Source organism: Erpetoichthys calabaricus, chromosome 14 (genome assembly GCF_900747795.2).
Source record: "Erpetoichthys calabaricus chromosome 14, fErpCal1.3, whole genome shotgun sequence".
NCBI classification, from domain to species: domain Eukaryota; kingdom Metazoa; phylum Chordata; class Cladistia; order Polypteriformes; family Polypteridae; genus Erpetoichthys; species Erpetoichthys calabaricus.
This window is the reverse complement of record NC_041407.2, coordinates 82,898,485-82,918,783: the sequence shown is the minus strand read 5'-3', so window position 1 is coordinate 82,918,783 and position 20,299 is coordinate 82,898,485. Positions and strand designations below refer to the sequence as shown.

Here is a 20,299-nt window from a genome sequence, read left to right as displayed (position 1 = left end):
ACATTCCATGGGTAACACTAACCCAATGAACGTAACATGAAAAGAACATAATAATTAATAAACATATTTGTGAAGTTTCAGGGACATAAACAAGTCAAGCAGCCCCTAAAGTATATGCCTTAAGTTCTCCATTATATTTATAGTTGATGCAAGTAATACACAAGCCTGATTTTATTGTTTTTGAGGACATAATTACAGTTATCATATACATCACCCCAGACATATGAGTCAGTAGGTACCTATCAGCTCATTGGTAGGTTTAGGATGTCAATGTCTGATATTTAATAAGAAACAATAAAACTCACGTATATTCTAACTAAGTACTTATGGTTGTATAAACCATACACTTTTAATCTTGAGTACTGCTTCTACAGCATGGTGTACAGTCAAACATTACAACTTTAAGAATTAACTATAATGCAGACATATTCCTAACTACTTCTGAAAACTGGGCATATTTATTTTTTTTCTTTTATATATATATATATATATATATATATATATATATATATATATATATATATATATATATATATACTGTATATATTATATATATATAATGTTATTCATTTGGAATTATGCATTTAATGAGCATCACTTTACTATATGCATATCAGGATAAAGAAAGCTTGTACTGCAATTAGTAAAACCTAAACCTGTTCACTAGGTGCTTTTTGGCTCATTTCAGCATAGTTTACATTCAATGATGGACACTAGTCCAGTGGTTAATGTAATGAAAGATCATTTTGCAAACCTGCAACTTTAGGATTCATTTATGATCTGGGAACGTAAGAAAGTAGCATGGGAGAGACACTGTCCTTTATCATTTTGCCCAGTGCTTTACAGGCCACAGTATGGTCAGACAGGAAGAAAGGCCAAACAGCCTTGGCTGCAAATCACACAGGTACCTGTAGTTGCTGTCACAGTATGAATATATTGTAAGGTTAAATATGCTTATTAGAGTGAAAAATAGCAAATAACATTTCAAAAATGTTATTAAATAAAAGCAGAAAGGCCAGGATCTAAATGAGTTCTAACAATTTAGGATGAGCCTTTGATTGTTGATGACAAACTTGCTTCAATGACAGTAAATAAAGAGAAAAAATTGACAGATCTTGGTTATAGCCAAAAAGGCCTAGTGAATAAGAGGGCTGGGAATTTATTAGACAAATTTAAAGATATTTTAGTTTCAGTGAAAGAACATAACACAATCACTGTCCAACTCAATACATACCACACATAAAAGACTATAAAGACATAGGACTATAAAGTCTTTATGTCTGAAATCAAGGTCCTATGTACTGTTACCATTCACTACAGCCTGAAAGGAATCATTCTCATTACCACTGTATGGCATAAGGATAAAGGCTTAAGGGAAAGCTTGTCTATCTCAGAGTGTCATGATGAATTGATTACACTTTAAATAATCTCTCTTCATTTACAAGAGTGTATGCCTTAGCAGGACTATGCAGCTCATGATAACTGGAATTGGCTGCTGTTTTCCTGGAGGCTTAGATTTCAGAGTTCCATTGTGCTCTCTGGAAGTGATCTGAGAAGAAATACATTTTCGTTTTAGTTTATTTAGTGAAAGAAAAAAAAAATGAAATCCAATCTAGGTTGGAGGAGCAGAAAGGGCCACCAGAACAATGTCTTTTTTCACCCTGTACTCCAACAGACGTTTATTTGGCTACTTGGGAGATTAATCTGACAGGTTTTTCAATGATGTTAGCTGGTAGTATGTTATAAAGGCTGGTCTCAGGGAATCATTTGAGCTGTGCTCCATTGTGAATCATTTTTCATTGTGTAAGAATAATATTATCATGAAGGTTGACTCTTGATTTTAAATAAAAATCCTATCTAACTGCATTCATACTTTAAAGACAAAGCTGCTACTCTTTTGCTTGTAAAGAAGTAATGTTTGTAAAAGAAGTGAATGAATAGGACGTATCTTTCCATAATCAAAGTGTTTCTCTGGCTTATTCTTAGCATTTAAAACTAATGTCTCTTTCACAACTTTCAACCAAAGAGTAAAGTTTTTAAATTCAGCCAAGTAAAGCACTATCACTTCGGTATTATAGTTCAGTCTTTAAGGTACTCTTTGGTTTCACCCAAAGCTTACTATACTAATCACAATACATCTAAGTGAATTTCCATCCATCCTTTTTTTGAGCCCATTGTTTTCATTACAGGGCCACAGGTGGGCTACACAAACATGCAGCCTTAATTTTACATACTGCCTTCCTATAGTAAACATCATTTACACTTGGCCAATTCAAAGTTAAGAAATAGTCCAATTTACACTTCTCTTAGATATGAAAGGAAAGCCAATGTACATAAAAAACAAGCAGACAGAGGACAAACATTCTATTGCCAACAGACAATGATTGGACTTGAATTCAAAGACATTCCCCTGGGCAGGGATATCACTAGCAGGGTGCGAGGGGTGCAGATGACACCATTAGAGGGGGTGACATCAAAGTGACAAATGACAGTCTATAAAATTTTTGTGCCGTGCTTTGGGCTGAAATCATCAAGGAAACATACCCTAAGCCTATCCTAGATGACTCGATTGAGTCTCTGCGAGCTGCCCCACAGTACAACCCCACTATACCCCGCCACCCCCCCACCCAGCCCTTGCTGAATAAAGCAGTCAAGTGTCCTGTGGCCATTAATAGTGGCAGTTACCATGCTGCATTATACGGGCAAGAGTCAGCGTACTGTATTAACATTCTGTTAAGGAGCTCTGTTCACTAAGACACCCAGGGGCCTGTGGGGATCTTAAATCGAGCCCTTTTACCAGATAGGGTGACGCCATCATGTCTGTGCCACCATACCAAACTATTACTTAACCCAATTTTATGGTCATGGAGGCTGGAGTTAGTGCTAGCAGGACCTGTTACAAGGCAGAAAACAACTCCAGGTGGGCACCAGTAAGATACCATTGCCTTTAGGTTGAAGAAAATAAATGCAAAACTTCCCAGTGGTTCTTTAAAACATACAGGTAGTAACTTTATATAATCATAATAATGCCAAATGGTATCCTTCTGTCTTTTGAAAACATTTTCTATTAGTGAGTTGTGCATTTAGATTTTGGCAATACGGTTACAGTAAATTATTAAGTATTCACAGAGCAAGCCGGCCAAAATCTGAACAGAGATCCCTGGAGTTGCAGGGTAACATCAGCAACTGAGCCATTGTTCACGAATGGCATTGGTGTCCTGTTAAGCTCTTTAGTGTTTTAAGTAACTTATTCATGAGTCCATAAATTAATAAGAATGAACAGTGTTAACAGTAAGCTGACAAATGTTACTATTATATATTAGTAATAATAATATTAAATGAGTTCTTTCATTACTGTCAGCAACATACACTGATGTTGAGTGCTTACTGTCTTAGGTACAGTGAATCACTGCTTTGAATAAGCTGCAAAAAGGAAATTAAAAAAATATTCTAATTTTGCACTTTCTAACTGAACAGCGCTTATCTCAATTGCAAACAGGAAAATTGAATTACAGTATAGAAGGGACAGACAGCCAACACATTTTACTTCATTCAGTAGCAATGGTGTATCATAGAACTCTGGGCTCTATATATAAGCATTCTCTGTGGGCCCCTTCCTCTTGAAAACAAACTTCATTCCAGGCTTCGGGCCCCACCCAGAGTGCCCTGGGTAATCATTATACTACCTCCCTCCACTACGATACCCATGTCTAGTAAACACTGTATTTATTATCCAAGGTGCATGGCTCTGATATAATAACATGATTTTACTAAGATTGTGCCATGTTTGATAATGATTTGTGGATTTTTTTTCTTTAATGATTTATGGATTTTCTTTCTCTAAACAGTAGCATGCACATTTTCTGGCAAGGATATGCATATATATATATATATATATATACCTGTATATATTGTCAAACCTTCCTAATCCAGTTCAGTGATTAATTAGCACCCATTTCTGGGATGATTCCTGCCTTGCATCTGATTATGCTAGAATTGACTCTGGGCCTTTGTGACCCTGAATTGCAAAACGTGGTTGTAAGATATATGCACTTTATAATATCAACAAAGGTGGACATAGTCTGTACTGAGAAGATGTGTTTTCAGACTGGACTTAACAATGAGGGGTGTCTTAAGGGTCCAACACATGAAAACATGAATGTTCTAAAGGACACAATCCCTGTATGAGACCACCCAATCACTTATTCCTTTCGTGAGACCTTAAAACACAGCCAACATCTGGTAAGAATAGGACTTGAGATAAAGTAAATTCAATGATAACATCTTTGGAAAATTTTGGTATTAAGCCATATAAAACTTTAAAAATAAGAGTTGTTATGGTCTATTCTTACTGATACTCTGAGACAGTGTAATTCTACCTACAAATATGCAACATCAGTCAAGAAAAATCAGTGAAAACAAATATTCAGATGGTTATGAACAGGATCATGGGTTAGTTCACAAAATAAATTGATAGGTGGGTGATAAAGAAAACCTTATTTTTGATACAAAACACAACATTTACAGAATTTCTTTAGAAGCTGAATGTGGCAAAATATGGATCTTAAAGCATCATATGACTGACATAAGGCAATTTACCTTACCTGAAAATACATTAGGTAAAATCAGTTGCCTAAGATAGTAGTAATTCTGTAAGCAGCAATATAGTAAAAGTGATAATAAATAAAAAGGAGAGCATATAGCTTAAAAATCAAGGACAGAAGTATAACATACAAAAATGTGCACTACAGTGGCGTGATAATTTGTACTGTAAATTCAACACAATGTATTCTGACAACTGCAAACATTATTTACATTTGTTTAAACATTTGACAAAAATATCACATTAAGTAATTAAAAGTAAATTATTAAAAAAAGATTGAAATTTTACAATATACCAACTCAAATACAGGAGTCAATTCATGCAACATTTATTCAACCAAACAAGGACAAAAATAAAATTGAAAACACTCCAGTCAATCAACACCACATAAAAGTAAACCAGGTCAAAAAACCAAGTCACATTTTCATTTAGGATCTGCCAATGATTATGTATTCATAAAGATGGACTCGTAATTGTTGTGTGACTGGACTGCATGCAAATATTTTATTACAAAGAAGGAACTTATTTGACCAATGAACTATTTGTTGAGTGGAACATTACAATGGCACCGTGGGTAACACTGCTGCCTCACAGCCCATGGGACCTAAGTGATATTTTTGGCCAGATCACTGTCTGATCAAAGTGCGACCCTTTTTTCCTGTAACTAATACATCAGTAAATTTTATCAATCACAACATAATTTTATACTGAATATGGAAGTTTTACTGAAGTCTTAGTGTACAATGTAATTTGGGAAGAGTAATATTACTATGGTACTAAGACAAATTATAGACACTGAAGTAATGTAAACAGCAAAGACATTGTGGTATAATGAAAAGTGCAACACCCAGTACAATTATGATGAGTTGGGCACAGTAAAGTACAGAGAGAAGTAAAAGGACAGTGAGGCATGAAACTTACGGTACTGTGAAGGCCTCATCATATTGAACTGAGTCAAAGACATCATAGTAATATGAAAGTCAATAGTACTATGGCACTGTGAAGATTACTTTAGTTTTCAGAATGTGTCTTATTCTTCTTATCCCTTCTTTCACACAGCAGGCCTGTGCCAGACACGTCCCACTGACTTGATCTTCATCGTTGACAGCTCCCGCAGTGTAAGACCATCTGAATTTGAGCAGGTCAAGATCTTCTTGTCAAAAGTGATTGAGACTTTGGATGTTGGTCCCAATGCCACACGTGTTGGAGTGGTGAACTATGCCAGTTCTGTCAAAAACGAGGTGTCCCTCAAGACCTACCGCAACAAAGCCACCCTTCTACGAGCAGTGGCAAAGATTGAGCCATTGTCCACAGGAACCATGACAGGGCTTTCCATCCAGTTTGCAATGAATGTAGCATTCAGTGAGGCTGAGGGAGCCCGTGTTCGTTCACAAGGAGTTAGTAAGGTATGACACTCATTTCACTCACTGGCATAGACTGGTCAGTACTGTTTTAACAGGATTAATGTTATTTAGTGAAAAAAAATATAAAAGAGTTAAAAATAACATTTGAAACAAGGGAAATGTAATACTTTTAAAGAATAATATACTATACATATGAATATTTTTTATGTGTCATAATAATATGGAAATTATTTAAATTTATGTATGCAACATGATTTTTTTGTTGAAAAGTAGCAATTATATATCCATCTACTATATCCATTTTTTGAGTATGCTATTTCTATTACAGAGTTGAAGGGAGCTGAAACCGTTCCTAGCAGAACTGGAATTAAAGTAGGAACAGGACATACATAAACGAAAGACGTGTGTGTGTGTGTGTGTGTGTGTGTGTGTGTGTGTGTGTGTGGTGTAGTCCGTTCTGCTCATGCTCAAGTACAACCACTAGATGACGCATGCATGCACTTTTTAATTTTTTGGAGCTCGCATGTACCTTCACTTCTCACTAAGAAAGACACGTGTGTGTGTGTGTGTGTGTATGTGTGTGTGGAACAGTCTGCTCTGCTCACACTCAACCACAGGCACGGGAGTTGGTGTGAATTCTACGGAAGAAGTAGAAGCTTATACAAGTGTGACTTGCACTTGGTGAGATGGCGCATGCATGCACTTTTACATTTTTTCTGCACTTCTCAATCAACCCAAGCAGACAAACTCAGCTTTGTGGTACATGCACATTGTACATTCACACAGTGAGCTACCATACATTTGCCAGAGACAGGTTCCAGACTGAGTCGCGCAGTTTGTGCCACAGCTAAACTCGACTACATGTCCGTCTTGGACAAGATACGACCTGTCCCGGTCTATTTAGCTGACATCTCTGCAAGTTCACCAATATAGTAAAACTGCTAGGGAGTCTTTGAGTTGTTTTTTGTCCCAAAGACACATACAACTAGTTAAAAATAAACAGGGTAATCACTCTGGGCTGTATCAAATAAAATGGTGAAGTTTAAAGAGGACTCAGATGAAAAATTGATAGTCTCAAATGTGGATACTGGCAAAACTACACACTGACAATAAAATGTGTGAAGTTCAAAGATAGTAAAATGAAATGAGTGATTTACTTAGGTACAGTATGGGCTAGAACTGTCCACTTGTTTTTTGGTAAATGAGATTCCACAGGTTTGCCACTATTAAGATAAGGAATAACTTCAAATTAATTGATAATATTTTGTAAGGTACAAATACCCATTGTACACCTCACGATATATTATCCTGTAGCAGTAAAGGGTGATAAAGTATTACCATCTATAGTAAAACTCTACAGTGTAATTGAAGGGAGGGTCTGCTTTGACACTACAGTCCACTAATGAGGCTTCTTTAGTGTATTGTGTTTTATTCTGACCACGATGTTGCAAAACAGATAAAGTCACACATGAACCTGTTAATAGCAGAGTATTCTGTAGGACGCACATGTTGCTTGAGAATTTTTTTTTTTTTTTTAAATTGAACACACACAAAGATAAATACCACACTTCTCTGCCTACCAACTTCAACCAGTATTGAAAGAAAATCTCACTTAGGTTTAGTTTAACTTTTCACACACAAGCATCTGCAGATGGTGGACAAAGCAGCATGTATTCAGAACACGAGTCACCAGGTCACTATAGTGAGGGTTAGAAATAGCTACTCCTCTCATCTATGCCAAACTCATCAGACTCTGCAAGATGCCTTTAGGTGCCTTGCTTCAGAAAACATACGATGGGCTGGCTAGAACTGCAAAACAGCTGCAATACAGAGGAAGTGGCTAGTTACTGCCATAAATAACTGAAACCCCAATAAAATTGCTGATGGCACCCTTGAAATGGTTTTATACCCCTTTTCTAACCTGTAAATTTCAACACAATTTCATGTGCACTTGGATGTAATTTAGAATATGAATGGTTAAAAGTGAATACACCTACAACTAGAGATGAGTTAAACAACTATGTTTATTTTTGGATACAGTTTCATGAAATTCACAGTAAAATTTGATTTGAAAGTGATTTCACAATCACAAAATGTAAGGTTTGCTTAATAAGTAAGTGTTTCATCATTTTTGTTGCGTGTAAAACAAGGAATATTTCTCCCTAAAGTCTTGTTCACACTTCTGTGGTCTGCACTTGTATAAGACAGGCAACAAAATACATTTTAAAAAAATATGACATACTGTTTATTTGCCATAAGATGACATACCAAAATGCACTATCGTGCACATTACTGAGTCTTGTCTGCAGGAACCTGCTCCTTACATTTCCTAGAGGCTGCCCTTCCTTGTTTCCTGATTCCTGCAGATAAGGCTGAAGATATGCATGCTGTGTGCACTGTGATGACATGTACCGAGTATTGTTTCTGCCTCTGATGCACCTTTATGACTCATCTATGAAGATTATAAAAACAGCCAGGCACAGCGGGCATCACACTACCAGAACAACCAGAACACATATATCAGGACTCAACAAAACGTGACAGAAAATTATTCTGGTCTTTTTTTTTCCACTGAAGAGCTATATTTAAATACTAAATGACAGGCATATACAAATGAAATTAACTGAGGAAAGCACTTCCAGACGGGGATTAAAAACTTTCGTTCTGTGCTAATGCATGAATTTCACTGGTAGTGAAGCAAATGGTGCTTTTTTTGAAGGAAAACTCTAAGTTATGCTGCAAATTCAATTTTGTGCAAATTGTTGTGCTTACTCTTCATGCAGCCTGCATTAGGTCTTTGTACATTTACTAGAACTAAGTCACTTAAAGGTTTTTGTTTTGTTTTAATTATATTGTAAAGGAGTCTGTTTGGTGGTTTTTGCTTAATTCTTGTTGATTATGAGATCCTATTAATGGAAAAAAAATCTGACACAATTGCTCTTGATTTTAACCTTTATCTCACCTAACATGCACCTTCTGTAGTAGAAACCTAGTGATGTATGGTGTGATATATTCTCTGCCAAACTCAAGAAACATTCACCTTGATCTTAATGGCATAAAATTGGTAACAACATGTACCTAGAGGACGTTTTTGCACTAAAGAGGGAAACAAGACCTTAAGCACAATATTAGATTTTGAGGGGCTCTGCACTGAAAAACAGAAAACAGGAAACAATTTTGATGAGGAACATTCAAAATATACTACATACAATGTGCCAAAAATTCCACCAGAAAATGTATAATTTATTAAAATTATTCAAAGCTTCCCTTTCAGGTTCAAACTTTCAGTGTAAGTAGAAGCTGGAGTGAGGAATCTTGTATACTGCAAAGCATGTCTCGTTTGTATGTCAGACTCTATGATCGGGTCATCTCCTTCAAGATATTCACTCCAAGCTGCCACTAACTGTGTTGTCACTTTGTAACTCAAGTTATTACACAGGCCTATACATCCAAATTCATGCCACCTACCAAGTAATACCTTGACTTAAGTGTCAGTTGTTACTGTATGATACATCATTCTTTATTTTATGAAGGGGCTATGTCACTTATGGGTCTCTTTCTGTATGCGGTTTTGCCCCACTCATTGGATGGATCAATATACTGTATAGCATGAGATATAAAATCACAAATGCAACATAAAAGTAGTGGTCAGAGTTTTTTAAAATAGTAGAGGCAGGGCAGATTGTGTTATAGGGATGTCTTCCTCAACATACAATACTGTATGTACCCTACCTATCTCAACCTTAAATTTCATGTCTAAGTCTCTGTGTAATACAAGTGTCTGACAGGTTTTATATACTGAAGACTGCTTTGTGCAGTTTCATGTCTTTTATAATATACAGTATAGGAATGAATATTTGTCAGGGGCTGAATATTTTCTCTTGCCCTTGAAGACTGCAGAAAAACAAAGGAATGGGGTCAAAACCAGGCTAAGTTAGAAAAGTCTGTGTGGGCTGTATGGTCTTTTGTTGTCAACACTCATTCAAACTCAACAATGTCATAGTCTTTCACAAAGGGAACAACCTTATTGCACAAAAGGTAGCAAGAAATGGACTGGATGGGAACTATGTAAATATAACTGGATTACACAATGGAAATGGTAACAATAAGAAGAAAGAAAAACTAAGCTGCAAAAGGCTGAATATAAAGTAAAACAAATCTCAGACAGAGTGTAATGTAAAAGAAGCAATGATTACAGGATGTCTGGACTTAAAGGGGATCACGGATGAGCACTAAGGGATGTTTCTTGGTAAAACTGCCTGGTCAATAAATCTTTACTTGATGTAGTGTCTTTTCAAGATGAGCATAGCTATTTTACATAAAATATAAGGAAATATTAATATGTCAGTTTTGCTGGTTTTGTAAATTGGTGGCTGAGCTCTCCCAATATCACACCAAATGATTTTCTTCAACTGTGACGGTGTACATTCATTACAATAATTCTAATGCTAACATACCAGTGCTAATAATGGGTACAGTATGAAATAGTCATACAGTAAGTGTAACTCAATTAGAGCAGGCTTGGTGGTTATCACTGCTATCTCAGGTTTGGCTATTACCTCTGAGAATTAGGAACATCTCCTTATGTATGTGTGGGCTTTACTTAAGGTGCTCAGATCTTCCTCCCACATTTCAAACACAGTTAGGTCAGACTGACAGGTGACACTAAATTGGCTAAGTATGTGTGCATGAATGTGACCTACAGTGGGCTGGTGTTCCATTCATTGTGAGCTACTCTTAATCTCAAGATTATTCTGTTATTCCCTATAACTTTGTAGTGCAGTAAGTAGGTTTGTTAGATGGATGGATAGATGGGCATCTTATGTGTAATTAAATTACATGAAAAACTAAGTGGATTTAAATTTAGAAATGCAGGAGCAAGAAACAAGAAAGAACTGCAAGTGAAAAAAGAAGCGTAAAGTACAAGAAAGTTCTGAATAGCTGTACCAGTTATGTCATTTTCAGCAGCAGAAAGATACTGTTCACTTCTGCAGTAGTGCCGGCACTAAGAAGAGGTATCATGTTAGCGGAACATTTTCCTTGAATGTTTACATTTGTGAGCCTGTAAGTATTTATCTTTTCAGGCACTCATGATGTGTGGAGAACTGCCGCCATCTGCTGCTCTAGAGCAATCCTGCAGTCAAAATAGTTTGTTCTGAAAAAAGATACAGTAATGTCGAACAATGGAGTAAGAGGATAGCTCTGTTGTCTCAACACATCCCAGTCATCTAGGTTAATTGGTAAATAAAAACTGTCCCCATATAAGCCATTAGGAGTGTGCATGTGAATATTTTCTACTTTACACTTTTCATGTGATGCTTCTGGGGGTAGCCTTCAGCCCAAATGACCCTGAACTTGATTAAATTGGTATGGTAATGGAGAAGAAAAATATATAAGCTAAATGTTATGTTATATTGAAAAAGATTAATCAATACGTGATATCTGCATCTGCGGTGGGTTGGCACCCTGCCCAGGATTGTTTCCTGCCTTGTGCCCTGTGTTAGCTGGGATTGGCTCCAGCAGACCCTCGTGACCCTGTGTTTGGATTCAGCGGGTTGGAAAATGGATGGATGGATGGATATCTGCATGTCTTGAATGTAAAAACAAAAGACATTTACGCCATAGCTAGATCTTATACTCCAAGGGCTCCTGGGCATTACGCTTCTATAGCACGTTTCTCACTTCAACCACCACTAATATGCAGCATCAACCTAGATAATGTGACAGTAGTCATTTTGTACCAGTATGCTCACCACATATTAGCTGTTAGGTGGCAAAGGGATGAGAGAGGTAGTTAGCTAATGGGGACTGGGGATGATTACATGGGGGCCAGAATCTCTAAGCCATGGTGGGCAATTTAGCCAGGACATTGGGATAGACCCTTATGAAGGATGCCCAGGGATCTTTCATGACCAGAGAGTATTATGACCTCAGTTTTAGGTCTCACCTGAAAGACGGTGCCATTTTAAAATAATTCTCACGATTGTTTCAAATCCCTTGCCAATCAGCTCATGTAGTTCCAAAAGCTTTTTTTAATGGCTTTAAATTATTAGTGCATACTCAAATCAAAAACTTCAAATACTTGTTTACTCCAATGCCAATTGGCCAGTTATTATGTGTATGGGGACTATTACTTTTTCACACAATGTCTTTATTTCATCATGAAATTATGTAAGTATAAAATCACCTATTTGTTCACTTAGATATATACCCATTATGCAACATTTGCCTGTGTGGAGTTTGCATGTTCTCCCCATGTCTGTCTCCAGTTTCCTCCCACAGTCCAAGAACAGGCAGGTTAGGTGATGTTAAACTGGTCCTAGTGTGTGATTGGCATGTGTGTATGTGACCTGCAATGGACTGGCGCCCTGTGCAGAGTTTGTTCCCTGCCTTGCATAATGTGCTGGCTGGGATTGGCTCCGGCTGACCCTTGCAATCCTGTTCAGGGCTAAGCAGGTTAGAAAATGACTGACTGACTGATCTGAAAATGCCCTTTGTTTACTCTATCTGTCCACAATAATGCTGAGTTCAGCTGCCAATGTCTCCAAAAGTGGCATCTTCAATTATATTTGGTTTTATGTACCCAACCATCCTTATCCTTAACCCATTTATCCAAGGCAGGATCATGGGGCAGCTGGAGACTAGCCCAGCAATTATCAGGCGCAGGGTAGGAACAACACCTGGACAGGGCACCAGCCCATCGCAGGGTAAACACACACACACACACACACACTGGGGCCAGTTTAACATCTCCTAACCTGCCTGTCTTTGGACTGTGGGAGGAAACTGGAGCATCTGGAAGAAACCCAGGTGAACACAGGGAGACCATGCAAACTCCACATAGGGAGCATCTACTGCAAGGCAAGTGTGTCACCGTGCCGCCTCGTATTATATATCATATACCTTATATGCTTCATTTACAGAAGTATTTTATAGTAGCTGTGGGAAATACGCAACTTAAACATTTTTAATGGTGTTTTTTTTCTCTCATTTCAAATCATCTTCTCATTTATTGGTCACTGGTTCTTTGTTCTGTCCTAACTTATGTCCATTCTGCCTTATCAATTCTTAACTGGGTTCTTTTTATCATTTTTGCTTATTTATACACATATGTTATGTTAACCACTGTTTTTCAATAGTAACTAATTTTTGCTATATTGTTTCTAAGACATTTTGAGGTAAGATAATTGTTTCAGGTGAGGAAGACAGAAGTGTAAAAAATGTCACTGTACTCTGTACAAATGATAGTGACTGTAAATGGATGAATGGGTCATTACTATCAAAAATGTGCAATAACAGAGGTAACTGTGATGGGCAGACATTTAAACATGATAGATAGATAGATAGATAGATAGATAGATAGATAGATAGATAATGAAAGGCACTATATGATAGATAGATAGATATCCTCACACCCTAATTTTAAATTTCATGTGTTCCACTTTAGACACCCAGCCCCAAATGCTCTTTTGCCTGATGCTCACACACGCCTCGTTCTAACCTGTTCCCTTCGATGTCTTCTGCTCCTCTTTTGTCTCCATCACCTGGTCAGGTTGCCATCATAGTGACCGACGGCCGACCGCAGGACAACGTGAAGGAAGTTTCGGCGCGCGCCCGGGACGCCGGCATCGAGCTGTTTGCCATCGGCGTGGGGCGCGTGGACATGAACACGCTCAAGCAGATCGCGAGCGAGCCGCTGGAGGAGCACGTCGACTACGTGGAGAGCTACGGCTTCATTGAAAAGCTCACCAAGAAGTTCCAGGAGGCATTATGTGGTCGGTATCACACAAAGTCGGCTCATTTTTATTTTAAAGGGTTGTAATTTTTGCAGTTTGGTGTTGCAGACTTATTCGGGGTGGGGTTTGCCTTTCGCGCCCACTGCAGCGCGTTTCCCGCCCGGGTCAAATCGCTATAAAGTGGGGAGCGTCGCTGTGACCGCGCGCATTAACAGGCAGACCGTTCAGTCGAGCTGCTCTTCACCCGCTCCTTATTACCGTTAACGGTAGATAACAGAAAATGAGTTTACCTTTGAGCGTCAGCGACGGCTTGGCTTCCAGGACAGTGTTCCATGGTAAACGTAGCCCATATTTGATTTCACCTGTAGAAAAATTGCCATCGATATCAGTCATTGCTAGCCATTATCCATCAAACAAGAAACTGAGCTTAAGATGAACGTTTCTAAAATGGGTGACAAAAGTGACGACCCCAGCAAATACAACAACATTTATTTATATAGCGCATTTTCATACAAAAAGTAGCTCAAAGTGCTTTATATAATGAAGAAAAGAAAAATAAAAGACAAAATAAGAAATTAAAATAAGACAACATTAATTAACATAGAAAAGAGTAAGGTCCGATGGCCAGGGGGGGCAGCAAAAACAAAAAAAAAAACTCCAGACGGCTGGAGAAAAAAATAAAATCTGTAGGGGTTCCAGGCCACGAGATCACCCAGTCCCCTCTGGGCATTCTACCTAACATAAATGAAATAGTCCTCTTTGTTTTTAGGGTTCTCACTGAAGGACTTGATGCTGATGGTCATGCAGACTTCTGGCTTTTAAGCCATCACTGTTGGAACATCACGGTGCTTTGAGTAGATGTACCACCACCAAAAGGACACCGGAAAAGGAAACAGAAGAGAGAGTAGGGGTTAGTACAGATTTTAGAGCCACCATGAAAAGTTATTATAATGAATTGGATATACAGAGTGTCAGGATTAGATTACAGTGAAGTTATTAGAAGGCCATGTTAAAATAATGTGTTTTCAGCAGTTTTTTTAAAGTGCTCGGCTGTATTAGCCTGGCGAATTCCTATTGGCAGGCTATTCCAGATTTTAGGTGCATAACAGCAGAAGGCCGCCTCACCACTTCTTTTAAGTTTTGCTCTTGGAATTCTAAGGAGACACTCATTTGAGGATCTGAGGTTACGATTTGGAATATAAGATATCAGACATTCCGATATATAAGATGGGGCGAGATTATTTAAGGCTTTATAAACCATAAGCAGAATTTTAAAGTCAATCCTGAATGACACAGGTAACCAGTGTAGTGACATCAAAACTGGAGAAATGTGCTCGGATTTTCTTTTCCTGGTTAGTATTCTAGCAGCTGCATTCTGCACTAGTTGCAAACGATTTATGACTTTTTTGGGTATTCCTGAGAGGATTGTGTTACAGTAATCTAGCCGACTGAAAACAAATGCGTGAACTAATTTCTCTGCATCTTTCAATGATATGAGGTCTAACTTTTGCTATGTTTCTTAAGTGAAAAAATGCTGTCTTAGTGATCTGATTAATATGCGATTTAAAATTCAGATTACAGTCAACAGTTACACCTAAGCTTTTTACCTCCGTCTTGACTTTTAATCCTAATGCATCCAGTGTATTTCTAATAGCCTCATTGTATCCATTTTTTCCAATCACTAAGATTTCAGTTTTCTCTTTATTTAGCTTGAGAAAGTTACTATTCATCCATTCTGAAGTACAAGTCAGACATTGTTTTAGTGAATCAAGAGAATCGGGGTCATCAGGTGCTATTGATAAATACAGCTGTGTGTCATCAGCATAGCTGTGGTAGCTCACATTGTGCCCTGAGATAATCTGACCTAATGGAAGCATGTAGATTGAGGAGAGCAGCGGACACAGGATAGAGCCTTGTGGAACACCATATAGAATATCATGTGTCTTTGAGTTGTAATCACCACAACTAACAAAGAATTTTCTCCCTGCCAGGTAGGATTCAAACCAATTTAAGACACTGCCAGAGAGGCCCACCCATTGACTAAGGCGATTTCTAAGAATATTATGATCAATGGTGTCAAATGTGGCACTCAGATCTAAGAGGATGAGAACAGATAAATGGCCTCTATCTGCATTTACCCGCAAGTCATTTACTACTTTAACGAGTGCAGTTTCTGTGCTGTGATTTGTTCTAAAACCTGACTGAAACTTAAAGAAGAATAGCATGTTTATTGAGGTGGTCATGTAACTGCATAATGACTGCCTTCTCTAGAATTTTACTTAAGAAAGGCAGGTTGGAGATGGGTCTAAAATTTTCAAGAGCAGAGGGGTCGAGATTATTTTTCTTAAGTAGGGGTTTAACTACAGCAGTCTTAAGACAGTCTGGGAAGACCCCCGTATCTAATGACGAATTTAATATGTCAAGCACATTATCAATTAGCACGTCCGATACTTCTTTGAAAAAATTTGTTGGTATTGGGTCAAGGACGCAGGTGGAGGGTTTCAGTTGAGAAATTATTTTATGTAAATCAGGTAAATCTATCCTAGTGAAAGAGTTTAATTTGTTTATAACGGAATACTGGGGTTTAGGAGGATCCTTAGTGTTGGGAAGATATACTATGTTATTTCTAATATCATTAATTTTTTGATTGAAAAATACAGCAATAGCCTCACAGGTTTTACTGGAAGTACTTAGGAGGCATTCCTTTGAGATACCTGGGTTTAGCAGACGATCAATCATCGAGAATAAGACTCTGGGATTACTAGCATTGTTATTTATAATCTTAGAGAAATAGCAGCGCCTCTCAAGACGGACTGTGTTATTGTATTCTGTTATTTTAACTTTTAATATTTCATAATGGATAGTTAGTTTAGTCTTCCTTCATTTACGCTCAGCTCTATGGCATGTTCTCTTTAAATCAGACACTCTTTGGGTCTTCCATGGTATAACAATGCTAGAAGATTTTTTAACTGTCTTTACAGGTGCAACTATGTCAACAGCAGCTCTCACTTTAGTATTAAATCTTTCCACCTTATTATTTACATTATTCTCACTAATATAGTTGGCACTATAAACGGACTGATTGCTTAAAATGTTTGTAAGTTTTAAGGCTGCTGATGAGTCAAAGAAGCGTTTTTTAACAATATGCTTCTCATGAGTGTTTTCTATCATTATTTCTATATTAAAAAGTAGAAGAAAATGGGTTGATAGACCAATATCAATGACCTGCTTTATATCAACTTTTAGTCCTTTAGTAATCACTAAGTCTAACGTATAACCTGCTTTATGTGTAGGCTGATTAATGAGCTGTCTCAAATCAAAAGAGTCCAGGAGGTTCATAAATTCTTTTACTTTTACGTTTAGAATATATTTTAAAATATTACTACGTATTTAATTATATTTTAAAAGATTGTATAAATATTTCAAAGATAAATACACTGTAAGGCTGAATGTTTGTGGACACCTGACCATCACATTTATTTGAGCTTGTTGGACATCCCATTCCAAAACCATGGGCAATAAATTCGGAGTCCAGAGAAACCGGCACCCGTCTCTCCTACCTTGTGGCTACAACACTGGCACCAACCCCCTTCTTTCCACAACAGTTTGTAAGTGTGACTGTGGGACTTTGTGCACATTCAACTAAAAAGCATTTTTAAGGTCAGTAAGACAAGAAGACCTGGCTCAACACTGCCATTCCAGTTCATCCCAAGGATGTTCATTAAAGCTGTGATCAGAGCTCTGTGCATGCTGCTCAAGCTCCTCCGTGTCTTCATGGGCTTGGTTTATATCTACAAGTGCACAGTCATGATGCAACAGAAAAGGGCACTCGCCAAACTGTTGTTATAAAGTTGAATGCACACAGTTGTCTAAAATGTCTTTGTATGCTGTGGCATTAGCAGTGTTCTTCACCAGAACCAAAGAGCTCAGCCCAGACCCTTATTCCTCCTCCACCAAACTTTACAATAGACACAATGCAGTCCGGAAGGAAGCATTCTCCTGGCATTCACTAAACTCAGATTCATCCATCAGAATTATTAAAAACCCAACACCTTTTTTCCAATGGGACTCACCGTCCTTTTTTTGATCCATGTGAGATGAAGTCAAGAGCAAATTAAATCTGTTTCAGGATTCTAGAGCTATGGTAGGTGTTGCTAGCCTTCATCTACACTGATCTAACCTGTTGGTGCGCTTATAGTTTCAGACCTGTGTGCCACTGGGGACCATGACTGTGAACAGATCTGTGTCAGTACTCCAGGGTCTTACAAGTGTGCCTGCAATGATGGCTTCACTCTCCAGGAAGATGGCAAAACATGCAGTGGTAAGTGTGGTGCATTTTGGGAGTTACAGGTAATCTTTATTTACACCTGTGTAGAATAACACTATTTAATTTTCCTCTTGACAAATATTAAACCTATTGAAAAAGAGCTTCAGAGGCGATCTGTGCATATTGTGATTTGTCATCATGTTCATTTTACTCTTTTTGGGAAGCACCGCAACAGGACCGTGATTGGGGCTTACAATGTCACGGCTATGAGCCACTGTGTGGTCACTCCACAACTATCATTATATTAGTCAAATGCCTTTATACAAGGCACCTCACCAAATCAGGACATATCACTTTGTTTACAGATTTGTTTCTCCCCTCAGTTTGAGTAAGTGATTTGCACAGAATCACACTTTACAACCAAGGTAGGAAATCAAGTGAGCACTGGTATGGTATGGTTTTGTATGGTTTTGCTGCTACAGCCTTAGCCACCACACGACACTGCCAGTACTGGCTGTTATATAGCACTGGTGAACAGGATTCAGCTTTGCCATAGTTTTACTACACAGGCAGGGCAATAATAAAATTACCACAAGTGAACGTTAAAAAAAAAAGCACTAAGGATTTCATCATTATGAGTAAAAATGGAGCAAAAATATCAAAATGGATTTGTTTGTGATAATTTTTTTTTATTGCAAAGGGGGTAAGCTATGGAACAACAACAAAAAAACACAAATAAAAATAAGTTCATATTTAAAGGTAAAACCAAACTTTAATCTCTGGATTGATTATGTGTCTCTCAACTGACTCGAGAAAGTCTGGAATTCCTCTGAAGTTACTAGCAGAAGGATAAGAGAAAAGGTTGGACAAGACAGCCCTGTTCATCATGTTGTCACTGCAGACCTCATTAGGATAATTGAAGTTAAGAATAATGATGAGGATTACAGTAAAATGATCTTTGGATTCATTTTAGGTTTTTAAATATTCTATAATTGGGGTGGTGGGAAAAGTTCCCAATTAATAAAATGATGCTTTGTTGTTGCTAATGTTATTATAGAAATAATTCATAGTGACTGTACAAATTGTTTTTCATGTAGCCTGCACTAGTTCCACTGATGTGGTTTTCTTGATTGATGGTTCCAAGAGTGTGCGTCCTGAAAACTTTGAGCTGGTCAAGAAGTTTATCAACCAGATTGTGGATAAATTAGATGTTGATCGCAACAAAGCGCAGGTGGGCCTGGTGCAGTACTCCAGCTCTGTGAGGCAGGAGTTCCCACTTGGACGCTTCAGCAGCAAGAAAGATCTGAAAGATGCAGTGAAAAAGATGTCATACATGGAGAAGGGTACTATGACTGGCCAGGCTCTGCAGTATCTAATCAGCAACAGCTTCAACCCCAGCCATGGAGCCCGTCCTGGTGTGCCCAAAGTAGGCATTGTCTTTACAGATGGTCGTTCCCAGGATTATATTGGAGATGCAGCAAAGAAAGCCAAAGAACATGGTAATCTTTATTTTACCTTAATACATTTTAAAAAATACATTTAAAGAGCATTTTGGTGTGTTTATTTTGTTCTTTTATTTATTTTTTTTTCAAGAAAGACATCAGCTGTTCCCTCATCAATTGTCTAAAATATTTTATTCCATTCTGCTATTGCAGAGAGGCAGAGTCTGTATTGGTAGCATCAAACTCAAGGCAAAAACTAACACCGGATGAGGTGCCAGTTAATTGCATGGCACACTCACGTTGGTCAGGCTAGTCAGAGTTTCAGATACTGTAGATAGTACTTTTCTGATAGCTGAAAGAAATTTAAAGATGTGAAAGGAAGCTGAAGTGCTAACCATTGCATCACCATGCACCAAGCTAAAGAAGCACACCACAGATTAGATAAGGAATTTGAATCAATAACCTTTCGATTTAATCCCAATGTTTTAGCCACAAGTAGGCACAGAATAAATGATAGCTTGAAAAATGTCATATATGAGAAATCCCCCTCTTTGTAGTCATTAATTTTACGACTGCATGTCCAGCTCTTTTAAGAAAACACCCGTTGTATAAGTATTAAGCTGAATCTTGGCCAATTGCTAAAGTATCTGTTATTGTTTTTCTCAGACTCCAAAAATGTGTGTGCTGACTCTTCATTCTCTCCACATTTGTGCTTACTCACAACTGAATATTTTAAGGCACTAGGCATTCCGTAGCATCTCAACTTTTGTAAACATTTAATTTTAGCTTTCTATCAGAAACATAGTGTAGTGTGTACTTTTCAGGGCCAGAGACTTTGAGCATAGTTTGTTTGCCTCTGTGTTACACAACGTTTCTAATTTATAGCT

At 37.8% G+C, this 20,299-nt stretch overlaps 1 protein-coding gene across 1 annotated transcript in view; it reads left to right on the top strand.

The window, feature by feature from the left end:
• The window catches only part of matn1 (matrilin 1), a 30,523-nt gene that overhangs the window by 6,671 nt on the left and 3,553 nt on the right, over window positions 1–20,299 (top strand). Inside the window, exons 2-5 of the mRNA XM_028819485.2 lie at window positions 5,663–6,009; window positions 13,520–13,742; window positions 17,902–18,024; window positions 19,068–19,469. Coding sequence (XP_028675318.2) covers window positions 5,663–6,009; window positions 13,520–13,742; window positions 17,902–18,024; window positions 19,068–19,469 — 1,095 coding nt within the window. The remainder of the gene's footprint in view (window positions 1–5,662; window positions 6,010–13,519; window positions 13,743–17,901; window positions 18,025–19,067; window positions 19,470–20,299) is intronic.